Source organism: Bos indicus x Bos taurus, chromosome X (genome assembly GCF_003369695.1).
Source record: "Bos indicus x Bos taurus breed Angus x Brahman F1 hybrid chromosome X, Bos_hybrid_MaternalHap_v2.0, whole genome shotgun sequence".
NCBI classification, from domain to species: Eukaryota; Metazoa; Chordata; class Mammalia; order Artiodactyla; family Bovidae; genus Bos; species Bos indicus x Bos taurus.
In genome coordinates, this window is record NC_040105.1 from 64,187,153 (window position 1) to 64,206,787 (window position 19,635).

The following is a 19,635-nucleotide window of genomic DNA, read 5'->3' on the forward strand; positions in this document are numbered from 1 at the left end:
GCTGTGGGGTAGGGAAGGGAAATAAAGCTTGCTGAGAGTTGGGCATCGGCTAGACCCTGTTTTCTTCAACAGAGCAATTTTGGGGGTCACCTGTGGGAGTGTGCTAAGATTTGTAGTGGCTAGGCTGTGCTGAGCCTCTGAACCCAGCCCAGATCTAGTCACAGCTATCTCTGTCCTTCCTAGATCCTGAAAGAGATGAGTGACGAGGAGCAGGTACTGTTAAAGAAGACGGCTCCAGCTGCCTCCTCCCTTGGCCTCTCAGAGTCGAAAGATGTAGCAACAGAAACCCAAGGAAATAAAGCTCCGGGGAAGAAAAAGAAACGAGCCCTGGCCAGCAATACCAGCTTCTTCTCTGGCTGTTCCCCCATTGAAGAAGAGGCCCACTGAAGCTGGATTCATCATCTCTGCCCTCGTCTGGCCTGGGTGATGCATTCAGGTTGCAGCCAGAGGGGTTTTGTAATGACTCCTGTTGATTTTGGACTCCTTGCTGTGGAACAAAGGAACAACACATTACTGAAAAGAGTGTCCAGCACCCCCAGCCCCAGACTACTACTCTCCTCTCCAGAAGGGTGCTGAGCTACCTGCTGAAGAGAGAACGAACTCTCTTCAGAGACCTTCCTGGTGACTCATCAGGAACGAGGCTGAGGCTGTCTTATCTCGAGGTTGTCTCAGCTTAATGGCAGAGCCTGCTCTGTGTTGGAGGCCTGGCACAGATCCTTCACGCCACCTCCAGAATGGGGTTGGGAATCTTTCCTGTCTCTGGATTTCAATGTTTTAACAGCACCCTTAGTTGTCTTTCATGTTGCTGGGAGGTAAATGAAATCTTTTTAAATGTTAATGTTAAGTAAATAAATAAATCTTAGTCCATCTGCTGTTTGGAAGGATTCTTCTGTGCCAGAGGGAGAAATACAATTTCAACCCATGTTCCTCCACCCCTGGGAATTCTATTAAGGAAGCTGGTGCAAGTGCCCAAACCTCACCGCCTTGTAGCAGCACTCTTTCCCCAAGGGGTATGTGGAGCAGCAAGCCATGTTTCTTCATGTTGCTGTTATCTCAGGAAGTTAGAATAATGCTAGCAAGGCCAGTGACCTGAGCTTCACTGGAGAGCCTGCTTGACCTTCAGATTTCGAGGGAAGGAACCACATTTACTAAATTTACTAAGCAAATTTACTAAGCATCTCGTGCTTGCCACAATTTTATCCACTCCTCACAAAAACGTTCAAGGTAAATAGATCTCATTTTGCACATGAGGAGATAGATACAAAGAAGCTGTCACTTCACTGGTCACAGAGTTAGTAATAGAGCTATGACTTGTAACCAGATGTGACACCAAAACTTACATGACCCAAGAACGACAGTGGTGGCCGTTAACTAATGCCCCGCAGTCTGACCTGGCATTGGGATGTGGGATGTTACTGCTGCCCAGCCCCCGGACAGCACCCCACTTGCTGCCTGCTTTCTCCTCTGAAAGGGAAGAGGAGGGGCGTGACTGACTCCTCTTGCTGCATCAGGGCTCTCTATCTTTGCTTAAGGCCCTGGTCCTAGGGCCTTTGTATCCATGCATTCTGAATCCCAGCCCCCACTCCCCCCAAAAAAGCTCCCAGAATTCGGCACATGAAAGCCAAGACTCCTCCAGAATCCAACCGAGTCCAAGTAGAAGAAACTGAAGGACAACCTGCCTAGAGCGAGGTGACCCTGCAGCCTTTGCTGGCCTCCTGCCAGCAAGCGGCCCTGCTTCTCTTTGCATTTTAATGCGGAGGGAGCAAGGGAGCCTTTGCCATTGCCAACTGGAGCCTCTGGATACAATGGAAAGGCAGAGAAGGAGGGGGGCCAGCTCTTGGCATAAGAGAGCCAGTCATCTCACTGTTTTCAAATCTAGTGAGTTTGGGGGGGAGGGGTAAGCTTATTCCCAGAGAAGGCATTCTTTCCCACCAACACTTTTGGTAAAGTAAAAAAACTAAAAGGTAGAGAGAGAAGGTCAGTCAAAACCAGCCCCTAGTCCCCAGCCCACCCAGAGGCCCATTCTTTAGGGCTAAGCTGACTCTACAACCTGCCCACCATCCCTCTCCTGCTGATGGTGTGGTGACAGCATCCTTTGTATGTGTTCACCTTCCAAAAGCCGGTGACCCTAACATTATACACTGTTTGAGTGATTCTTGGAAAGAGACTGTAGATGCCTTGGGGTCAAGGCAGCTGGAATGATGCAAATCTCAGCACATCTTAAATGAGCATATCCTTTCTGGGCTGATGGGTGGAAGAGAAGGGCTGCTAGTATCACTCAGGCCCCACTAGGTCCCCAGAAACCCCTGGTCCAGAAACAGGGTGAAACAGGAAGTGGCTTGCAACTCTTCTAGATGCACCACCTTGCAGACGTGGATCCCAAGAGGGAAGGGGAGGCTGATGAATTAAAGCTCTCCTCCCAGGGAGCTTGAGACTGAATGCTAGACTTCCTCACACACATACACACCCTTTTCCAGGGGACTGACTGGGCCCCTGCTCCTTACTGCCAAGTTTCAAAGTTGTGTGGTCACCTCCCCCTAGCTTCCCACCCACCCGTGCCCTCAGCCCTCGCTTCCCTGAGCCAGGACAAAGCCCAAGCACTGACTGAGAGGAGAACAGGAGGAGGGACAGAGGGATGGGGAAAGCTGCACAAAGGAATTCCTCACCCCAAGCCCCCTGACCGGCGGCAGCAGCAGCAGCGAGTAAAGAAGCAGATCTGCTCACCCTCCCCCTTCCTGCTTCCCATCTTCCCACCAACGGGGCACAGACACCACAGGCCACAGAGCAGCTGCAGGCCTTGGGAGAGGACCCACACAGCCTCCGGTAGGTGGCAACAGTGCCACCTGTTTGACTGGTGGGGCTGAGCCAAGGACTGGAAGAGGGAGGAGGCAGACAACTCGGAGAGAAGCTGGGAAGCAGTGCAGAGCACAGAGCGGAGCTGCTGCTGAGAAAAGGTGTGAGGGCTTGGGAAGGCTTGGGGCCACAGGCGGGAGTGGCGGGAGTGGCGGGGAGGAGACCGGCTCCTGCTGGCAGGCAGTGGGCCCAGGGATTGAGCAGCACCCCTGGTCAGCATCCCTGACTGGAGTTTTCTGACTGCTCAGCTCCTGGCCCCATCCTACAGCTCCTGGAGGGAAACGGGACCCTGGAAGGCAGTGATTGGGGTGCAGGGGCAGGACCTGCGGTACAGATGGAGCCCGAGGCAGGCTCCTAGCACTTGGTGGTCCCACCATGGGAAGAGGCAGGGGACCTCCCTTTGGGTGGGCTTTTTCCTTAGAGGGGTGTCAGGGAGGGGAGAGGTTTCCTCCCCTCAGGCCCTCCCTCAGCTCCAATCCCCTAACTTCCAAGCCCTTCCCCAACTCTCCTTTCCAAAGGCAAGCAGAGGGTGAGAAGGGCTGCTTCAGGAGCAGCCATATCCTCACTCCTTCCAGGGCCCCGGCCACTGTGCACCCCTAAGACTCCACAGCCTCAGGGGAGCCCAGACCACACACACTTTGGGTGTATCGAGGGGCACCGTTACATATTCCAAGTCACCTAGAAACCCATTTCACTACCAGCCACTAGTGCACATGCAAATGCTGACACAAACCCCACACCTTCTCATGTAGACTCACAATCACATGTCCAGCCTTGTGTGGAGATCAGTAAGCCAGTTTGGTCTCAGCTTGACCCCAAAGCACAAGGTCCAGAGATCCCCTGCCCCAAGACAACCACACACTCCCATGCACACCTTTGCCCTGTATCTGTTGTACTTTCACCAAAGTGACCTCAGAGGGTGGGGCCCCTGAAAGGGGAAAGGCGGCGACTTGGTTCCTGGCTGGGGTTGTGGGATGACTGGGCAGGAAGGGACAGGACTGGGGCAAAAGGGCTTCGATTTTCCAGGTGTGTGCTGGCAGGAAAAAAGTTCCTTCAGGAGGTAAGGAGTGACCCAGGCAACTCGTACTCCTCAAGACTTCCCCATGCTACTGGTGCCCCCTGCCCTCCGGAAGGCAGAAATAGAATCTTTCAGTTCAGGGCTTTGTGATGTCTCCAATCTGTATCCACAGCAACTGACCAACTAGCCACTAGCCAGGCCTCCCTGGGTCCCAGGCCAGGACTGGTGTCTCTGCTTCAGGTTTTTCCTGGTTTCTGTGGTGGAAGCCACACCATGGGGCTGCCTGAAGCTTGGCCAGATTTTCTTCAGCTTGCTAAACCCTGTATGCCCCACCCCAGGCAGTTTTTCCTGAGTCCCCACCCGAGGCAAGCACTCCATCCCCAGATAGGGATGCTGTTAAAAGGGGAGGAGTTGGACAGAGTGGGTGTGTATCCACCTAGAGGCTAGATCTCCTGAGTTTTTCACTGACTTTCCAGGTGTTCTGTTGAAAGGAAGACCCCGGAAACTGTCCCCTTTGCTCATCTCCTCCTCCAATCTGGCACTTGGAGCCTGCCCTGTAACCTCCGTTGCTGAGCAGTGGCCCAGACCTCCGCTCCTCCCCCACTGGGCTCCTCACTGGGAGGGAGGCTGGGATCTGCCTTCTGCCAGGGTCTCTGTGAGCCAAGCGTCCCTCCCCCCAGGCCCTTACCATGGCCGAATCCCCTGGCTGCTGCTCTGTCTGGGCCCGCTGCTTCCACTGCCTGTACAGCTGCCACTGGAAGAAATGCCCCAGGGATAGGATGCAAACCAACAAGGTGAAGTACGGATTGGGGGGTGGGTAGGGGTGGAAGTCCAAGGCGGGGACCACTTGGAGGGAGAAAGATATCCAGGTGTGCTCAGAGACAGTGGAGAGGCAGGGATGGGGAAGGGATTTTCTCTCCCCAGGAGGAAAATCTCTTCAAATATGGAAAGAACTGCCTGCAAAGCACAGCAGCCCCACGCCTTGCAGGAAGCCCCCTTGAGCTGCCATCCCCTGGGGACTCTGAGCCGAAGTGGGGATGTGAGCCGCTGTGAGCTTCTCTCTTGCCCCTCTGCAGTGCGAATGCGTCTGGTTTGGCCTGCTCTTCCTCACCTTCCTCCTCTCCCTGGGCTGGCTGTACGTCGTGCTCATCCTTCTCAATGACCTGCACAACTTCAATGAGTGTGTCATGGATCCCCTTCCTCAGCAGACATGTCCATCTACTCCCCACCCTGGGACCCCTGGGTGCTCAGCCCCTACTTTGCCTCTTTGAAAACCCGTCCATGAAGTCTCCCCAGACCTTGGAGCCCCTGACCCCGTGAAGGGCTTCCCTTCACTCCCTTCTAGCCTTGGTCCTGGATCCACCCAGCCCAACTCCCCTCGGGCCACTATTACCACCCTTCTCCCACTCGGACACCTCCCTCTCCCCTCCCACAGATTCCTATTCCAGCGCTGGGGGCACTGGATGGACTGGTCCCCGGCATTCCTGCTGGTCATCTCTCTACTGGTCACATACGCATCCCTGCTCTTGGTGGGTGCAGGGACAACTGGCCTAATCTTAGCCCTCCCTTCCTCGCAGCTCTACGCTGTCGCTCGCATCCTGGCCACTGAGGGGAGGGTAGAGGGAGGGGTCAGCCTAGGAAACTCACTCAGTGACCCCTCTTGGCACATCATGACTCCAACCACCTCTGCCCCCAGCTCCTGGCCCTGCTCCTGTGGCTCTATGGCCAGCCTCTGTGTCTGCACACCGTGCACAAGGTAGAGTGGGGATGGGCGCAAGCGGGAGAGGGGCACACTGGGCCCGGTGCTTAGCCGGCTCTTCTCTTCCTGGGCACAAGCCCAGGACCCAAAACCCAGTAAATATATGTTGAATGAAAGGAGGACAGTGGATGAGCCAGGAGAAGGGAATGCTCCTGTTTTCATAGAGTGAGGGGCAGCCTAGGCAGCCCAAGTTGACACAAACGTGCCCCTCACCCCTGGTTCCCCAGGTGCTGCTGCTCCTCATCATATTTCTTGTGGCTGCTGGCCTTGTGGGACTGGAGGTCCAATGGCAGGAGGAGTGGCATAGCTTACGTCTGTCACTGCAGGTGAGTGGCTGATATCCAGTGCTTGGGGGGAACCTTCGCCTGTGGCCAACCCCAGGACACAGCGTGCTCCCTGGTGCCCCAAAACTGCAGGAAGCCCTCAACTTCAAAAGTCAGCTCCTAGGACAAGAAGAGGAGAGGTTCTAAGGTTCTAAGACCTTACCAGCTCTTGTCCACAGGCCACAGCCCCATTCCTTCACATTGGAGCAGCTGCTGGCATCACCCTCCTGGCCTGGCCTGTGGCTGATACCTTCTACCATATCCATCGAAGAGGTGCCAACTCCACCCCCAGCCTCCAGTCCCTTTAATGCCCACCAGTGCTTCTGCCTCCTGCTGCTCCATTTCCTATACCTGTGCTGTTTTCTGCCCCGAGGGCCCACCACTGCCCTTTCTTCATGGCCTGTTCCCCACTCCCCACAGGTCCCAAGATCCTGCTACTGCTCCTGTATTTTGGAGCCACCCTGGGCATCTACCTGGCGCCCCTATTCATCTCCTCAGCCTGTATCATGGAACCCAAAGACCTACCACACAAGCCTAAGTTGATAGGACACCGAGGGGCCCCCATGGTGAGTGTGGGGCAGAATGCTGGCTGGGTGGGGAAGGTCTGCTTCTCCAGGCTGCTGCGGCCAGGCCTGTGGGTTCCCAGGCTCCCACCCTTCCCTGCTCCCTCGCCTTTCCCAGCTGGCCCCCGAGAACACCCTGATGTCCCTGCGGAAGACAGCTGAATGTGGAGCTATTGTGTTTGAGACCGACGTGATGGTCAGGTGAGGGCAGCTGGGGCCCCTTCCCCCACCCAAATGACACAGCAGGGGAGCTCCAGAAGTGATGACCAGCCCTGGAGCCTGGTCCTCTGACTCCCCTTGTGCCTTCAGCTCTGATGGGATCCCCTTTCTCATGCATGATGAGCGCCTGACCAGGACCACAGATGTGGCCTCTGTGTTCCCAGACCGAGTCAACAGCCACAGCAGTGACTTCTCCTGGGCTGAACTGAAGAGGCTCAATGCTGGGGCCTGGTTCCTTCAGGTGAGGACAGCCTTCTGCAAGAGACAGCCACGTACAGGGGCACTCTGGGCAGAGTTCATTCATTGATAACCATCTGCTGAGCCCTGTACTGGGCAATAGGTATGCAGTCTCTGCCCTCAGGTCATTCCTTCCTAGTAATGCTATCAGAATAGGAAACCTCAAGTGAGAACAAGGTCTGCACTGGGTAGAGAGGAGAGAGAGGTCACTGTTGGGCAGGGGCAGTGTGGGAGAGGATCAAGAGTGGGTTCACAGGAGAGGATGCCTGAGCAGCATATGAAGTGAGGGTAGTTTTTAAGATGGGCAAGGCAGGGAACGAGAATTCTGGTTAGAGGGAAGAATGTGGGTAAAGCCCAGAAATATGAAGAAGTGTTTTCAGGGAATGAAGAGTGGCTCAGTAGAAATTTTCTGGCAGTTCAGTGGTTAGGACTCAGCACTTTCACTACCTTGGGCTTGGGTTCAATTCCTGGTTGGAGAACTAAGATCCCCCAAGCTGTGCGGTGTGGGAAAAAAAAAAAAACACAAGACAATGAAAAAGTGGCTCAGTGGAAGTGGGAGATAAAGATGCATGGGAGTCATGGGAGCTGAGGCTGGCTGGGGCCTGGGGGAGCAGAGTCTTGGTCTCTGGTGGGCTTTGAATGCCAGGCCAGGAAGTATGGACTTCAATCCTGCAGATGATGGAAAATATTTCAAAGGATACTTAATTTGTTTAACTCCCCTTTTCTTGATTACCAAAGTAATACAAGTTCCTTGTTTAAAAAAAAGAAAGTAAAACATCAGAGAAACAACCTAAAATTGAAAAATCTCCCGTAATCCAACCCTTCAGCTGGGTACGTATTCTGAGTGATGAAGACACATCTGATTGCCTAAGAGTAAGGGATGTCTGAGTTTGAATCATGGCTTAACCACTTCCTGGCTGTGTGAGCCTGGGCAACATTCTTTAGGGTCTCTGTTCTTCATTTTCCTCATCTATAAAATGGGAGTAACAACAGTACTTACCTCGTAGGATTGTCAGGAGGACTAAATAAATTAATACACATAAAGCACTTCTAATACTGCCTGCTGCTGCTGCTAAGTCGCTTCAGTCGTGTCCAACTCTGTGCAACCCCATAGACAGCAGCCCACCAGGCTCCCCCATCCCTGGGATTCTCCAGACAAGAACACTGGAGTGGGTTGCCATTTCCTTCTCCAATGGCCTAGCACATAGTAAATATTTAATGTGTTGATAGTTCACTTTTTCCATGTCAGTGATCACGAGGCAAGGTCATTTGTTGATTTCAAGCGGAGGAAAAGAGAGTGGCAGAGGTTTGGAATAGCCAACAGGAGGAATGGGAGAGGGAGCAAATCAAGAGCAAGTAAAAGGATGGCTAAGTGGCACAGAGAACACAAAACAGGACCACAGGGCCAACAGCCCACATGATATTCTCTGCCCCCCAATTCCAGTGGCTGGAGGAGGTAGACAACTGTAGAATTCAGTCAGAGTTTAGGATTTGTGGGGCACATGGGGCAGGAAAGGAGTTGAGGGGGTTGTTGAAAAGTAGTTTAAGCTGAGGATGGACCATGGGTAGGGGATGTAGGTGTGGCTAGAAAGGGGCTGATGGACTGGGAGGAAACCAAGGGGTCAAGATCCCAGAGGTCTCCATGAGACCAAGAGAAAGTGTAGTGAGAGTGAGGAAGTTAGGAAACCTGGAGGGTAGGAGGTTGGGGTCAGAGTAAGATGTCAGAGGGTCTAGAAAAGGCCACAGTTTGGAAAAAGGAAAAACCCTGACTCAACAGAGGGCCAAAGCTGTTCACCAAGTGGGGGAAACGAGTAAAGATAATGAGGATGGCGGCACAGCCTGGAGGCTTCTTCTGGTCTTGAAATAATTTTCTTCTTCTTATAGAGGCAACCTTTCTGGGGGGCTAAGCAACTGTCAGGCCATGATCAAGAAGATGCTGAGAGTCAAACAGTGCCATCCTTGGAAGAGATACTGAAGGAAGCTGAAGGCCTCAACCTTTCTATCATATTTGACCTGCGCTGCCCCCCAGAAAACCACACATATCATGACAGTTTTGTCAACCAGACATTGGAGACTGTGCTGAGTTCAGGAGTGCCCCAAGCCATGGTGATATTGTCAGGACCCCAAGTGCCCCCTCTTGCCCCTCTCCCCTGCCTTCCCTAGACCATGACAATAATGTTGAGGCATCCCCCCTCCCCAGGGCCCTGCCCCAGCTCACATACCCCATCTGTGGTCATACATCTTTGCCCCTGCTGCCACCTCCAGACCCAGGCCTTCTCCAGTTTCATGCCCACCTACCCTGAACCACAGGTCCTTTGGCTACCGGATGAAGATCGGGCTTATGTCCAAGAAAGAGCCCCCCAGATGCGCCAGATATACGGACATCTGGAAGGCCATGGCACTGAGAGTCCCCAGTTTCTCAACCTCCCCTATCAAGACCTGCCACTGTTGGATATCAAGTGAGTGCCAGAGGAAAGGAGCCGAGGGGATCACGTGAGGCTTAATGGTATAGAAGAGCCAAGGCTGGGAGGGCAAAGGCCATTCATTCACTTGCTCATACAACACATATTTATTGAACACCTACTGTGTGTCAGGCTCTATTTATTGCAGGTTTGGGGCATGGGAGAGACAGATAATAAACCACTGCACAAAACATATGCATGTTGTAGAGTGATAAGTGACATGAAGACAAAAATTTAGGAATGGGGTAGAGATTGGGAGAGAGGGGAGAAGGTCACAGTAGGAAGAGTGGTGAAAGAGGTGGTGTCTGGGCTGAGACCTGACAAGTCACAAGGAGGTGACAATGGGAAGAGCTGCAGAACAGCAGGAACAGCAGCCTCATGAGCAACGGGTAGCAAACCAGGTAGGACTTTGTTGGCCACCAGGATTTTAGCTTTCATTTTACACCAGAGAGAGGGTGGATCCAGGGGAGAGAGGCAAGGGAGTCCCATATGTGAGTGGATGCAACCAGAAAACATAATAGGCTTCAAAACCTGTAGTCACCAAGCTCTCTTATAATATCCTTGTGGTTAGATAGGGAAAAAATGTGAACTGAATGATGGCCCAGTTATCATATTAAGTATTTCAAGGACCTTTCCCCAAGCTGTCACCATGGGAGGAGACAGGATATCAGGTTAAGACTCCCCTTAGTCTTGTCCTGATCAACATTGACTGCTGATCATGTTTCCAGAAGGCATGAATTGGTAATGAAAAAGGTGATGGGAAAATGGAGGCCCTAGAAGATCTAAGCATTCTAAGGTGCCAGGTCAAAAGTACCAAGATAAAATGCAATGGAGATGCATGTAAAGACCCATGCCCAGGGTCCAGAGGAAGCTCAATTGCACAAAAATAAGAGAGGGAGACACTGGCATCAGCAGGAACATGTGTGCAAAAGACCAGGACTTTGATTGTACACTGTGCACAATGAATGAGTCAAAGTCACTTGACATTGCCAAAAACTAACCTGACCCTGGGCTGCCTTCACATGGACGTAGCGCCCAGAAGGCAGGAGGAGTTTTGCTCTCCTCCAAGCTAGTCCCAGCCCACCCAGGCTATCACGTTCAGATGCAGGCTCCATACTTCAAAAGGAACATTGGTAAATGGGAGTAAGATCAGATTAGAGAGGTTTGTATGGTGAAAGGAACGATAACCCAGGTCCCTGATTGAAGCAACTGGGGTGGTTGGGCCTGGAGAAAAGACGACTCAGGGGAATGTGGTCACACTGTCCCTCAGACCTCTTAAGGGATGGCATGGGACAAAGAGGAGAGACACATTTGTGTGACCCCAGGCAGCAAAACTAGGACCCATGGGTGAAATCCACTGGGAGACAGAGCAGGTAGGGGTCTGCTATCCAAAGGCAGAAGTGATGGCTCTGGAGCAGGGACACTGTGGATTCAAACACGGAGAGGGGCTGTTTCCCTCCTGTGCCTGGAGCCTCGAGGTTCTGAATGTTCCCTATTTCTTCCCCGCCTGCACAGGGCACTGCACCATGATAATGTCTCGGTGAACCTATTTGTAGTGAACAAGCCCTGGCTCTTCTCCCTACTCTGGTGTGCAGGGGTGGATTCAGTCACCACCAACGACTGCCAGCTGCTGCAGCAGATGCGCTACCCTGTCTGGCTTATTGTAAGAGCTCAGGGACTGTCACCCCTCCTCCTCTTTTCCTATCCCTGCTTCTCCTTAACCCTGTTCCCCTCTTCCTTACTTATTTCCCCCTATACACCCCCTGGATCTGTATATGGGTGGCTCTGGCCACTGACAGGGACCTTTTTCTTTTCTCACAGCCCGCTCGAACCTACCTGATAATATGGATCATTACCAATTGTGTCTCCCTCCTGCTGCTTTTGTGGACTTTCCTCCTACAACAGTGAGTCCTTTGCGCCTCAGCTTTCTGGGTCTTCATTCTCCCTAGGGTCCTGGTGATGGGGCATATTCAGACTCATTGATGCTGCCTAGGGCTTGGGGTTTGGACCCTTGGAGATTCTTAAACCCTTCCTTTATACGTCTAATTGGCTTGAACCTGGGAAAGTCAGTTAGGGGGAACTCAGGGTCAAAAGGTTCTGCTTGACGCTGGCTGAACTCACAATGCGAAGCTTTTCTCCCCATAGGAGGTGTGCTAAGGAGAGACAGAGAACTGGTAAGAGCTGTTTCCCCTTACCTCATTTTTCTCCTCCTCTAGCCTTCCCCTTACTCACTCCCTATGTGTTCCCTCTTACCTCTCCAGGGCTAGAAACAGCAGTGCTGCTGACCAGGATCAACAATTTCATAAGGGAGTGAATGCCCTGTCTTAGCCCCCCACCAGCCAAAATCAGAGGCCTGTCTGCATTGGCCAACAGCAAGGAAGAGAGGGTGGCTGAGGTGGAACGTTGCTGGGGCTGGCGTGGGGTGAACTTTGCCAGCAGGAGGTGTCCCCCTTGGGATTTTGACCTGAGGTGGTCAGAAAGACCAAGTCACAAGAAGTTTGTCCCCAAATGAAACTTAACAGAGGAAGAGACAAAGAGATTCCCAAGAGAATGTTTCAGATCTACGCGCAGGTATTCTTGTGTACAAGGCACAGGGTATCAGGTATGGGACAGCTCAGAACTGTGACTGAAGGAGATGACAAAACGGCCTTTCCCAGAGAACTGTAAGATGATGGAGACGTCGACCTGGCTCCATTCACTGTCTCTCTTGACATATGCAATTTATCTGATTTCCTGCCTAGAGACTAGGGGCTAAAGAACCCATCTAGCCATGTAATTCTGTGCCTGCAAGTGGCTTTTTCTTGTGCACAGTCTTTTTTTCAAGACACACTGGTTCTTGACTCTTGTCGGTTAATCTGTTATTCAATGAATTTAATGCCCCTTTGGCACAGTCTAACCTTTTCGGTGCTGGCGCTGGGTGGAGGATGCACCTTGCATCTCGAGTTGTATGTGACATGACACTGAGGGGTCATCATGAGGAGAATCGAGGGTTGGCGGTGGCAAGTGGACTACCTGGGGCAATGAAGGGCTGCAAATGGTCAGCAGGAGCACCACCGCCACAGGGGACATTCCCGGTGGCCCAAGCGCGCTGTGCAGTGTTGCGCTGGAGCTCCACCTTGTGGTCACCTGCCCCAAAAGGAGGGCCGCGCCCGTCGTCACCTGTGAAGTATTATCTGGATGCCACCTGTTTCTCGTGCCCGTTGGGGACCTGTGTTCTTGACTCCGGACCCCAAGGGCATGATCCGATTTCCACAAGTTCTTGCTTCTCCGGGTTGTGCTTAGGGTCTGGTTGCCCGACCCACCTTCCCCCCGAGGAGCGAGTTCCCCAGTGTGTTTGCTGCTTGTGAGTCCCTGGACTAAACAATTTACATGACCGGCGCGGAGCTGGCCTACGATAATGTGACTGATAGAAGTGGGGGAGGGGCTAAGGAAAACACAAGGACAGGAGAGGGCTCTGGCTACCTCTTTAGTCCCCCACCGCACCTACATTCGCCCCGGTTCGTTTCTCCACGCCCCGGTTCATTTCTCTACACGAAGGGAAATCGAACTAAGGGTCTGACGAGGTTAGGAGGTTCGGTTCTCAATTATTCCTCTCCCTGGGACCAGGGGTGGCACTGGCACCTAGGGACAAGACCATCCCTGGTGGCAGGGCAGGCAGCCCAGAGAACTACAATTCCCAGGATGGCCCTGGCCACTTCCGTTCTCGGGATGGGTCGACCGAAGTGAGTTTGAATTTGTGTTCCCGCCCCCTTCTCCTCCCGGACCCTGCGCTTTCCCTTCTCGCCGCCCCGCCCCCGCCATGCACACAGAGGTACATACAGACACAGGCCGCCGTCCACGTCAACATACCTGGCCTGCAGCTGGCGCGATGGGCGGGGGCACCGGCGTGCGACCGACTGGGAGGCCGGAGGAGCCCCAGTAGCCCACGCCGCGGCAGCTGCCTGGTCCGTCTTCTCGGGGGTCCACGCCGCCTGGGACCTCCTCTTCCACACACTACCTTTTCAAGCTGCAATTCCGTAGTTTTCCCCGTTCCGGATCCCGCCCCTCAGACCGACTGCCAGCCTCAGCTCTGGGGCGCCGAGGTACCTGCACCCAGGTACCGCCGGGCTCTCACCTCTCAGCTCGGACCTCCCTCTCCCGTCCCCATCCCTACTTTTCTGTCCCCTCCCAGACGCCCAGCCCCGCAGCCTCTTCCTCCCCTTACCACCTGCAGAGTCTCCAAACCCCTCAGCCTCCACTTCTCAGCTCCCAGTCTCAGCTGCAGTCCTCTAACCTCAGATTCTAGACTCCGGGCCCGGCAGGAATGCCCCATAGCCCTTGCCCCAAGCCTCTAGCCTTGAGTACTCAGCCCTGTGCCTGACACTGCCCATGCTTCCTCTCTTCCCAGCAGGATTAGACTCTTCTATAGGGTCCTGAACTGGAGACTGAGACTGACAAAAACTTGCGGGTGGAGGGCCAAGGGGAGCTGCTCGTTGGGGTTCCAATGCAGTTGCTCTCTTTATTTTTAGCTGCTGACTCATAGCTTCTGGCACTAGGGTTTGAGGCTAACAGGCTGGGCTAGGGGGCTATTAATAGAGCTGAGGCACAGCCCCGACCCAGTTCAGTTTAGAAGCACCGGGAGTAAGGAGCCCTCCCTTGGATTCTCTGGAATTGTTGTGGACTAGGGTAGTGGCTGGACTAGGACTTCTCTGGCTGCCAGTACCTCAGCCTGGTATCTCTACCTCGGAACTCTTGAGGAAAAGCCCCTGACAAAACTCGGGGCACAGCTCTCTCCTAAGTTTGCCATGGCTTGGGGCTCTGCCACAGTGAAGCTCCTGCTGCACTGAGTGAACAGATGACTTCCAAGTGCAGGGATTATTGTGCCCACAGCTTTGGCCTGCTTGGACCTACTCCTGGGCCAGAATGCTAGGTTACTAGGAGTGATAGCTGTGGATTTGTTTCCCAGAGGCCCTCATGATGATGGGATACTATAGCATGGTCCTAACAGAGAGAGCACAGAGCTGACAGAATTTGGTAGCTCCAAACCAGACACAGGACCAGCAAGCTGTCAAATTCTGTTACCACTCTCCCGTTCTTTTTGTTTCTTTCCCTCTTGTTGTGCTCTGTGCCTGCTCACAGGTGTCACCATATCTCAGGATCTCTCTCTACTCCATGCTGCTGCTGCTGCTGCTGCTAAGTTGCTTCAGTCGTGTCCAACTCTGTGTGACCCCATAGACAGCAGCCCACTAGGCTCCTCTGTCCCTGGGATTCTCCAGCCAAGAATACTGGAGTAGGTTGCCATTTCCTTCTCCAATGCATGAAAGTGAAAAGTGAAAGTGAAGTTGCTCAGTCGTGTCTGACTCTTCGCGATCCCATGGACTGCAGCCTACCAGGCTCCTCCGTCCATGGGATTTTCCAGGCAAGATTACTGGAGTGGGGTGCCATTGCCTTCTCCGCTCTACTCCATAGAGAAATCTAATTGAGGAAAGCCACTGAGAAACTCCTATAGGACCTTTTTATCTTAATGGGTGGAAGTAGGATTTTCCTAATCCATTCATTGGGGATGGTGGGGAAATCTTGATACCTTAGTGAACTAATCATCAAAATTATTCCACCCCATGCCCAATGTGCTAGAATTCCCATCCACCGAGAATGCACACCCATAACAATTCCCCTTACTTGCAAAGCAGAAACTTCCCAGTTTCAGCAAACCCAATCTCTGGCTCCCAGGTGAAAAGCCCCAAGGGCTTTGGGGCAAGAGTGGTTATTTCTTCACACAAAAAGACTGGGGTCACCCAATGGAGCTGTACTTTCAAGAATGAGCCCAGATTATCATACAGTAGCGGGCCACACCACCCTCATCCTGTCAATTTGCTGAGGGAGCTGGAGAGACCGTGGATGGAAGTCAGAAATAGTCACTCTCCTCCCAAATCCTGTATCAGGTTCCTCAGTGGCTTCAGTCTCATTGTCAGTTCAGTTCAGTCACTCAGTCGTGTCTGACTCTTTGCAACCCATAGACTGCAGCACGCTAGGCCTCTCTGTCCATCACCAACTCCCAGAGTTTACTCAAACTCATGTCCATTGAGTTGGTGATGCCATCCAACCATCTCATCCTCTGTCATCCCCTCCTCCTCCCGCCTTCAATCTTTCCCAGCATCAGGGTCTTTTCAAATGAGGCAACTCTTTGTATCAGGTGGCCAAAGTACTGGAGTTTCAGCTTCAGCATCAGACCTTCCAATGAATATTCAGGACTGATTTACTTTAGGATGGACTGGTTGGATCTCCATGCAGTCCAAGGGACTCTCAAGAATCTTCTCCAATAACACACTTCAAAAGCATCAATTCTTCAGTGCTCAGTTTTCTTTATAGCCCAACTCTCACATCCATACATGACTACTGGAAAAACCATAGCTTTGACTAGGTGGACCTTTGTTGGCAGAGTAATGTCTCTGCTTTTAATATGCTGTCTAGCTCGGTTATAACTTTTCTGCCAAGGAGCAAGCATCTTTTAATTTCATGGCTTCAGTCACCATCTGCAGTGATTTTGGAGCCCCCAAAAATAAAGTATCTCACCATTTCCACTGTTTCCCCATCTATTTGCCATGAAGTGATGGGACCAGATGCCATGATCTTAGTTTTCTGAATGCTGAGTTTTAAGCCAACTTTTTCACTCTCCTCTTTCACTTTCATCAGGCAGCCCATTTGCCTAACAATCTCAATCGCCTGCAGGGGCAGTTGTTTTCCACCTGTAGGGGGCGCCTGTCTCCCTGAGGTCTCAGGCTGGAGGTCTAGCAGTTGGGAGGGGGTTCCAAGTGTCAAAGCATCTCAGGGTTGCTGACCTGTTCCCAGGGTTGCCAATCATGTCCAGTCTGAGCATCAGGGAGCCTATTAGAGCGGGGAGAAGCTCACTATGAATGTAAATGGGCTTTACTCATATTCATTAAAAGTGAAAATGTGAAGGGGGGCAGTCAATGGAGATCAGGCATGAGGAAGGCAGTTTAACCCTCTTCATTCACTCCAGGCTTAGCAATTTTTCTCCTGAGCTACTTTTTGGATGTAAGAAGAGTCTAGCACTCTATAGTATTGACAAACTGCTGAGCATATAAAAGACTTTAAGGTCCTGAGTTACCAGAGTAGCCTAGACTTGGTCATGAATAATAATTAACCCTAATCCACTGTGTACTAGGTAAAGTGCTCAATGTTTTACATTTAATCCCCACAAAACCCCTATGATTGTTTCCATTTCACAGATAAACTGAAGCTCAAGAGGTAATGTGAAAAGTGAAAGTGAAGTCGCGTCTGACTCTTTGTGACCCCATGGACACCAGGCTTCTCCATCCATGGGATTTTCTAGGCAAGAGTACTGGAGTGGGTTGCCATTTCCTTCTCCAGAGAATCTTCCCGACCCAGGGATCAAACCCAGGTCTCCCGCATTGTAGACAGATGCTTTACCATCTGAGCCACCAGGGAAGTCAAGAGGTAAAGTGATGGCTAAAGTCACACAACTAGTGACTGGATTAGGTGTGATTGAGCAACCACTGTGTGCCAGGGGCTAAGAATACAGAAAACCAGACAAATACAGAGGTAGAATATTCCATAAAACAACTGAGTTGTACTTTTCTCTGCCTAATGAACACCTAGTCACCCTTCAGGACCAAACTAAAAATGTCATCTCTTATGACACTTTTCATAAGCCCCTCATCACCCACAAATAGAGTTGATAACTTGCTTTCTTATATACCCTCTGAAATAGCACTTTTTGCAGTTACTGTAATGACCTGCTTCTGTATTTCCTTTTCTCCAGCTTTGAGCATCCCAGTGACAAGGCCTGTTTACTATTTATCACCACTGGGATATCTGATAGACGTCTCAAACTCAAATGTCTAAATCTGGACACCTGATCTTTTTCCCCAAAATGACCTCTTCCTTAAAGTGGTACTCATCTCAGTCGATGACAATTTCACCTTCCCAGTTGCTCTGGCCAAAAAATCTTGGCCAGATAAGGCCACACCTCATAATCAATCTGTCAGCAAATCCTGTTGACTTTCTCCTCAAAATACATGTAGAATCCAATCACTTCTTATCACCTCCAGTGCTACATCCTGGTCATAACCACCATCACCTTTCCTTTGGATCACTTCAGTAAGCCTCCTGACTGGTCTCACTGATTCACCTTTGTCCCCTGTGACCCATTCTCAGAAGCCAGAGTGATGTTGCTAAACACAAGTCAGATCATGTCAGTTCTCTGCACAAAATTCTCCAATGGCTCTCCATCTCAGAATAAAGCCAAAGTCCTTCAGTGTCCTACAGACTGTATACAGTCTGGTCTTCTTCGAAATCTCTGATCTTATTTGCTAGTACCCGCCCCACCCCACCCCCCACTCTGCTCCAGCTACTTGGTTCTCCTTGCTGTTCCTTGAACAAGCCAGATGCAGTCCTTATCTAGCACCCTTGCTAGGTATACACTTCTGCATGACTTTCTTCCTCACCTCCCTCAAATCTTTGTTCAAATATCATTTTCTCAGTAGTGCCTACCTTGAAAACCTATTTAAGATTGCCTCTATTTTAATGTCCAGTTTACAGCAATACAGGGTATAGAGGAACAAGATAAATGACACCATGAGGGGAAAAAAAAAAAAAAACAAGCAAATCCAGAAGTAGGATATTCTACAAAACAACTAACTTGTACTTTTCAAAAAGCCGATGTCATTAATTTAAAAAAAAAAAAAAAAAGATGAAGGGAGTTCCCTGGTGATACAGTGGCTAAGACTTCTAGTTCCCAATGCAGGGGGCCTGGGTTTGATTCCTGCTCAAGAAACTATATCCCACATGCCAGAACTAAAGAAGAGTTTGCATGCTGCAACTAAAAAAGATGCCACATGTCTCAACTGAGACCCAGTGCAGCCAAAATAAATAAATACTTTTTTTTAAAAAAAGATGGGAGACTTCTAGTTCTGGACTCAGCTGGAGTAGACATACTTCTCCCTATTTCTCCCAATAAGGACGCTAAAACTCTGCATGTGATATGTAAAAACAAGCATAGGAAGACTCTAAAAGAGGGAGAAAAAGGGCAGTTTTGACTAAGTGAGCTCCCTGGGTTTTCTTGTTGCCTAATATCCCAGACTGTAGGCTGGAGAAGCCAGCCTGGAAGTGCCAGGAGACACAGACAACAAAAAAGCCTCAGTAAAAGCCTGCTCTCTTTAGCCCAAAGACTAGCAAGTGGGCAGCTTAGTTGGACAACACAAAACTCTTAGACAATAACCACTCTCCTGCAACCAGACATTACAGAAAAATAAAAACAAAAAACTGCAGCTCCACCCACTCCAGCCAGCAAAGACCCAAGTGGAAACCAAGACTTTCCCTCTTGCCAGACTCCCCAGGCTCCCTGGGGTGGTGTCTAAGTAGGGAGTCTGGACTTCCATCCCCACAGGTTAACCTGCGTGGCATCAGAGTATCAGAGGAAGGCCTAGTGGAGAGTCAAGACTTTTGCTGCTGCCCTGCTCCTCCTCCCCTCCCCACCCAGTCCTCTATCATCTTCACCCCCACCTGCACCCCTACCTGTGGTGAGTGGAAGCTACCTGGGAGCAGGAAGGAGGCCCTTCAACCCTTCCCCAGCCAGGGAGGTGTCAGTGGAGGCCTTGTGGGGGGCTGGAACTCCCACACCTGCCCAGCAGTAAAGACGAACCCCTCCTTGGGTGTCAACCAATGTTAAGTGGGGAACAACTTGAACCTCTACCCCCTCCTGGCAGTAGCCAGGCAATGGACCCTTCCACTGATGGCAACAGTGTCAGAAAATGCCTATCCAAAACAAGAGGTTTAAGTAGGACCTAGAATCTGATAACATAATATCCAAAAATGTCTATGATGCAATGGAAATTCACTCACCATACTAGGAACCAGGAGACCCTCACCATGAATAAGAACTAAACAACAGATGCCAACACCAAGATGACAGAGAGCTTTCAATGATCTGAGAATGAGTCTAAAGGAGCCAACATTAGGGAAAAAATGCTTCAGTGAGCAATTACAAATAGGTTGGAAACAAATGAAAAAGATGGAAAGTCTTAGCAGAGAAACAGATATGATGGAGTATCAGACAGAAATTTTAGAATGGAAGAATATAATAACCAAACCAAAAAACTGAGGAGATGGGCTCATCAGCAGGATGGAGAAGACAAGAAAAAAATCAGTGAACTGGAAGATAGAACATTAGAAATTGCCC

At 51.2% G+C, this 19,635-nt stretch overlaps 2 protein-coding genes and 1 long non-coding RNA gene across 8 annotated transcripts in view; 2 read left to right on the forward strand and 1 right to left on the reverse strand.

Moving 5' to 3' along the window:
• The window catches only part of KIF4A (kinesin family member 4A), a 130,206-nt gene extending 129,339 nt beyond the window's left edge, over positions 1–867 (forward strand). For both annotated transcript variants that reach the window (XM_027533748.1, XM_027533749.1), the window contains exon 31: positions 184–867. In XM_027533748.1, the coding sequence (XP_027389549.1) occupies positions 184–387 (204 nt within the window). In that variant the 3' untranslated portion in view covers positions 388–867. The remainder of the gene's footprint in view (positions 1–183) is intronic.
• On the reverse strand, positions 399–13,939 carry LOC113886988. 2 transcript variants are annotated; one of them, XR_003509619.1, is made up of 4 exons: positions 13,284–13,939; positions 5,844–6,073; positions 4,560–4,625; positions 399–487 (listed from the first exon to the last, which is right to left on the reverse strand). It is a non-coding gene; the product is annotated as an uncharacterized LOC113886988 (long non-coding RNA). The 2 variants fall into 2 exon arrangements; XR_003509618.1 differs by lacking the exon at positions 4,560–4,625 and having other exon boundaries at positions 13,284–13,938.
• Positions 2,586–12,320, forward strand: GDPD2 (glycerophosphodiester phosphodiesterase domain containing 2). Of its 4 annotated transcripts, none has more exons than XM_027533753.1 (17): positions 2,586–2,954; positions 3,880–3,913; positions 4,552–4,665; positions 4,948–5,006; positions 5,307–5,400; positions 5,568–5,627; positions 5,858–5,956; positions 6,133–6,226; positions 6,374–6,519; positions 6,635–6,717; positions 6,826–6,976; positions 8,857–9,078; positions 9,283–9,431; positions 10,950–11,097; positions 11,256–11,338; positions 11,580–11,608; positions 11,696–12,320. In XM_027533753.1, exons 3-17 carry the CDS (start codon positions 4,561–4,563, stop codon positions 11,746–11,748), a joined length of 1,575 nt encoding a protein of 524 aa, XP_027389554.1. In that variant the 5' UTR covers positions 2,586–2,954; positions 3,880–3,913; positions 4,552–4,560; the 3' UTR covers positions 11,749–12,320. The 4 variants fall into 4 exon arrangements, with proteins under 4 accessions (XP_027389554.1, XP_027389553.1, XP_027389551.1 ...); XM_027533752.1 differs by having other exon boundaries at positions 2,587–2,954; positions 4,348–4,665; positions 4,948–5,051; XM_027533750.1 differs by having other exon boundaries at positions 2,587–2,954; positions 4,948–5,051.
• Positions 13,940–19,635: the final 5,696 nt, after the last annotated feature.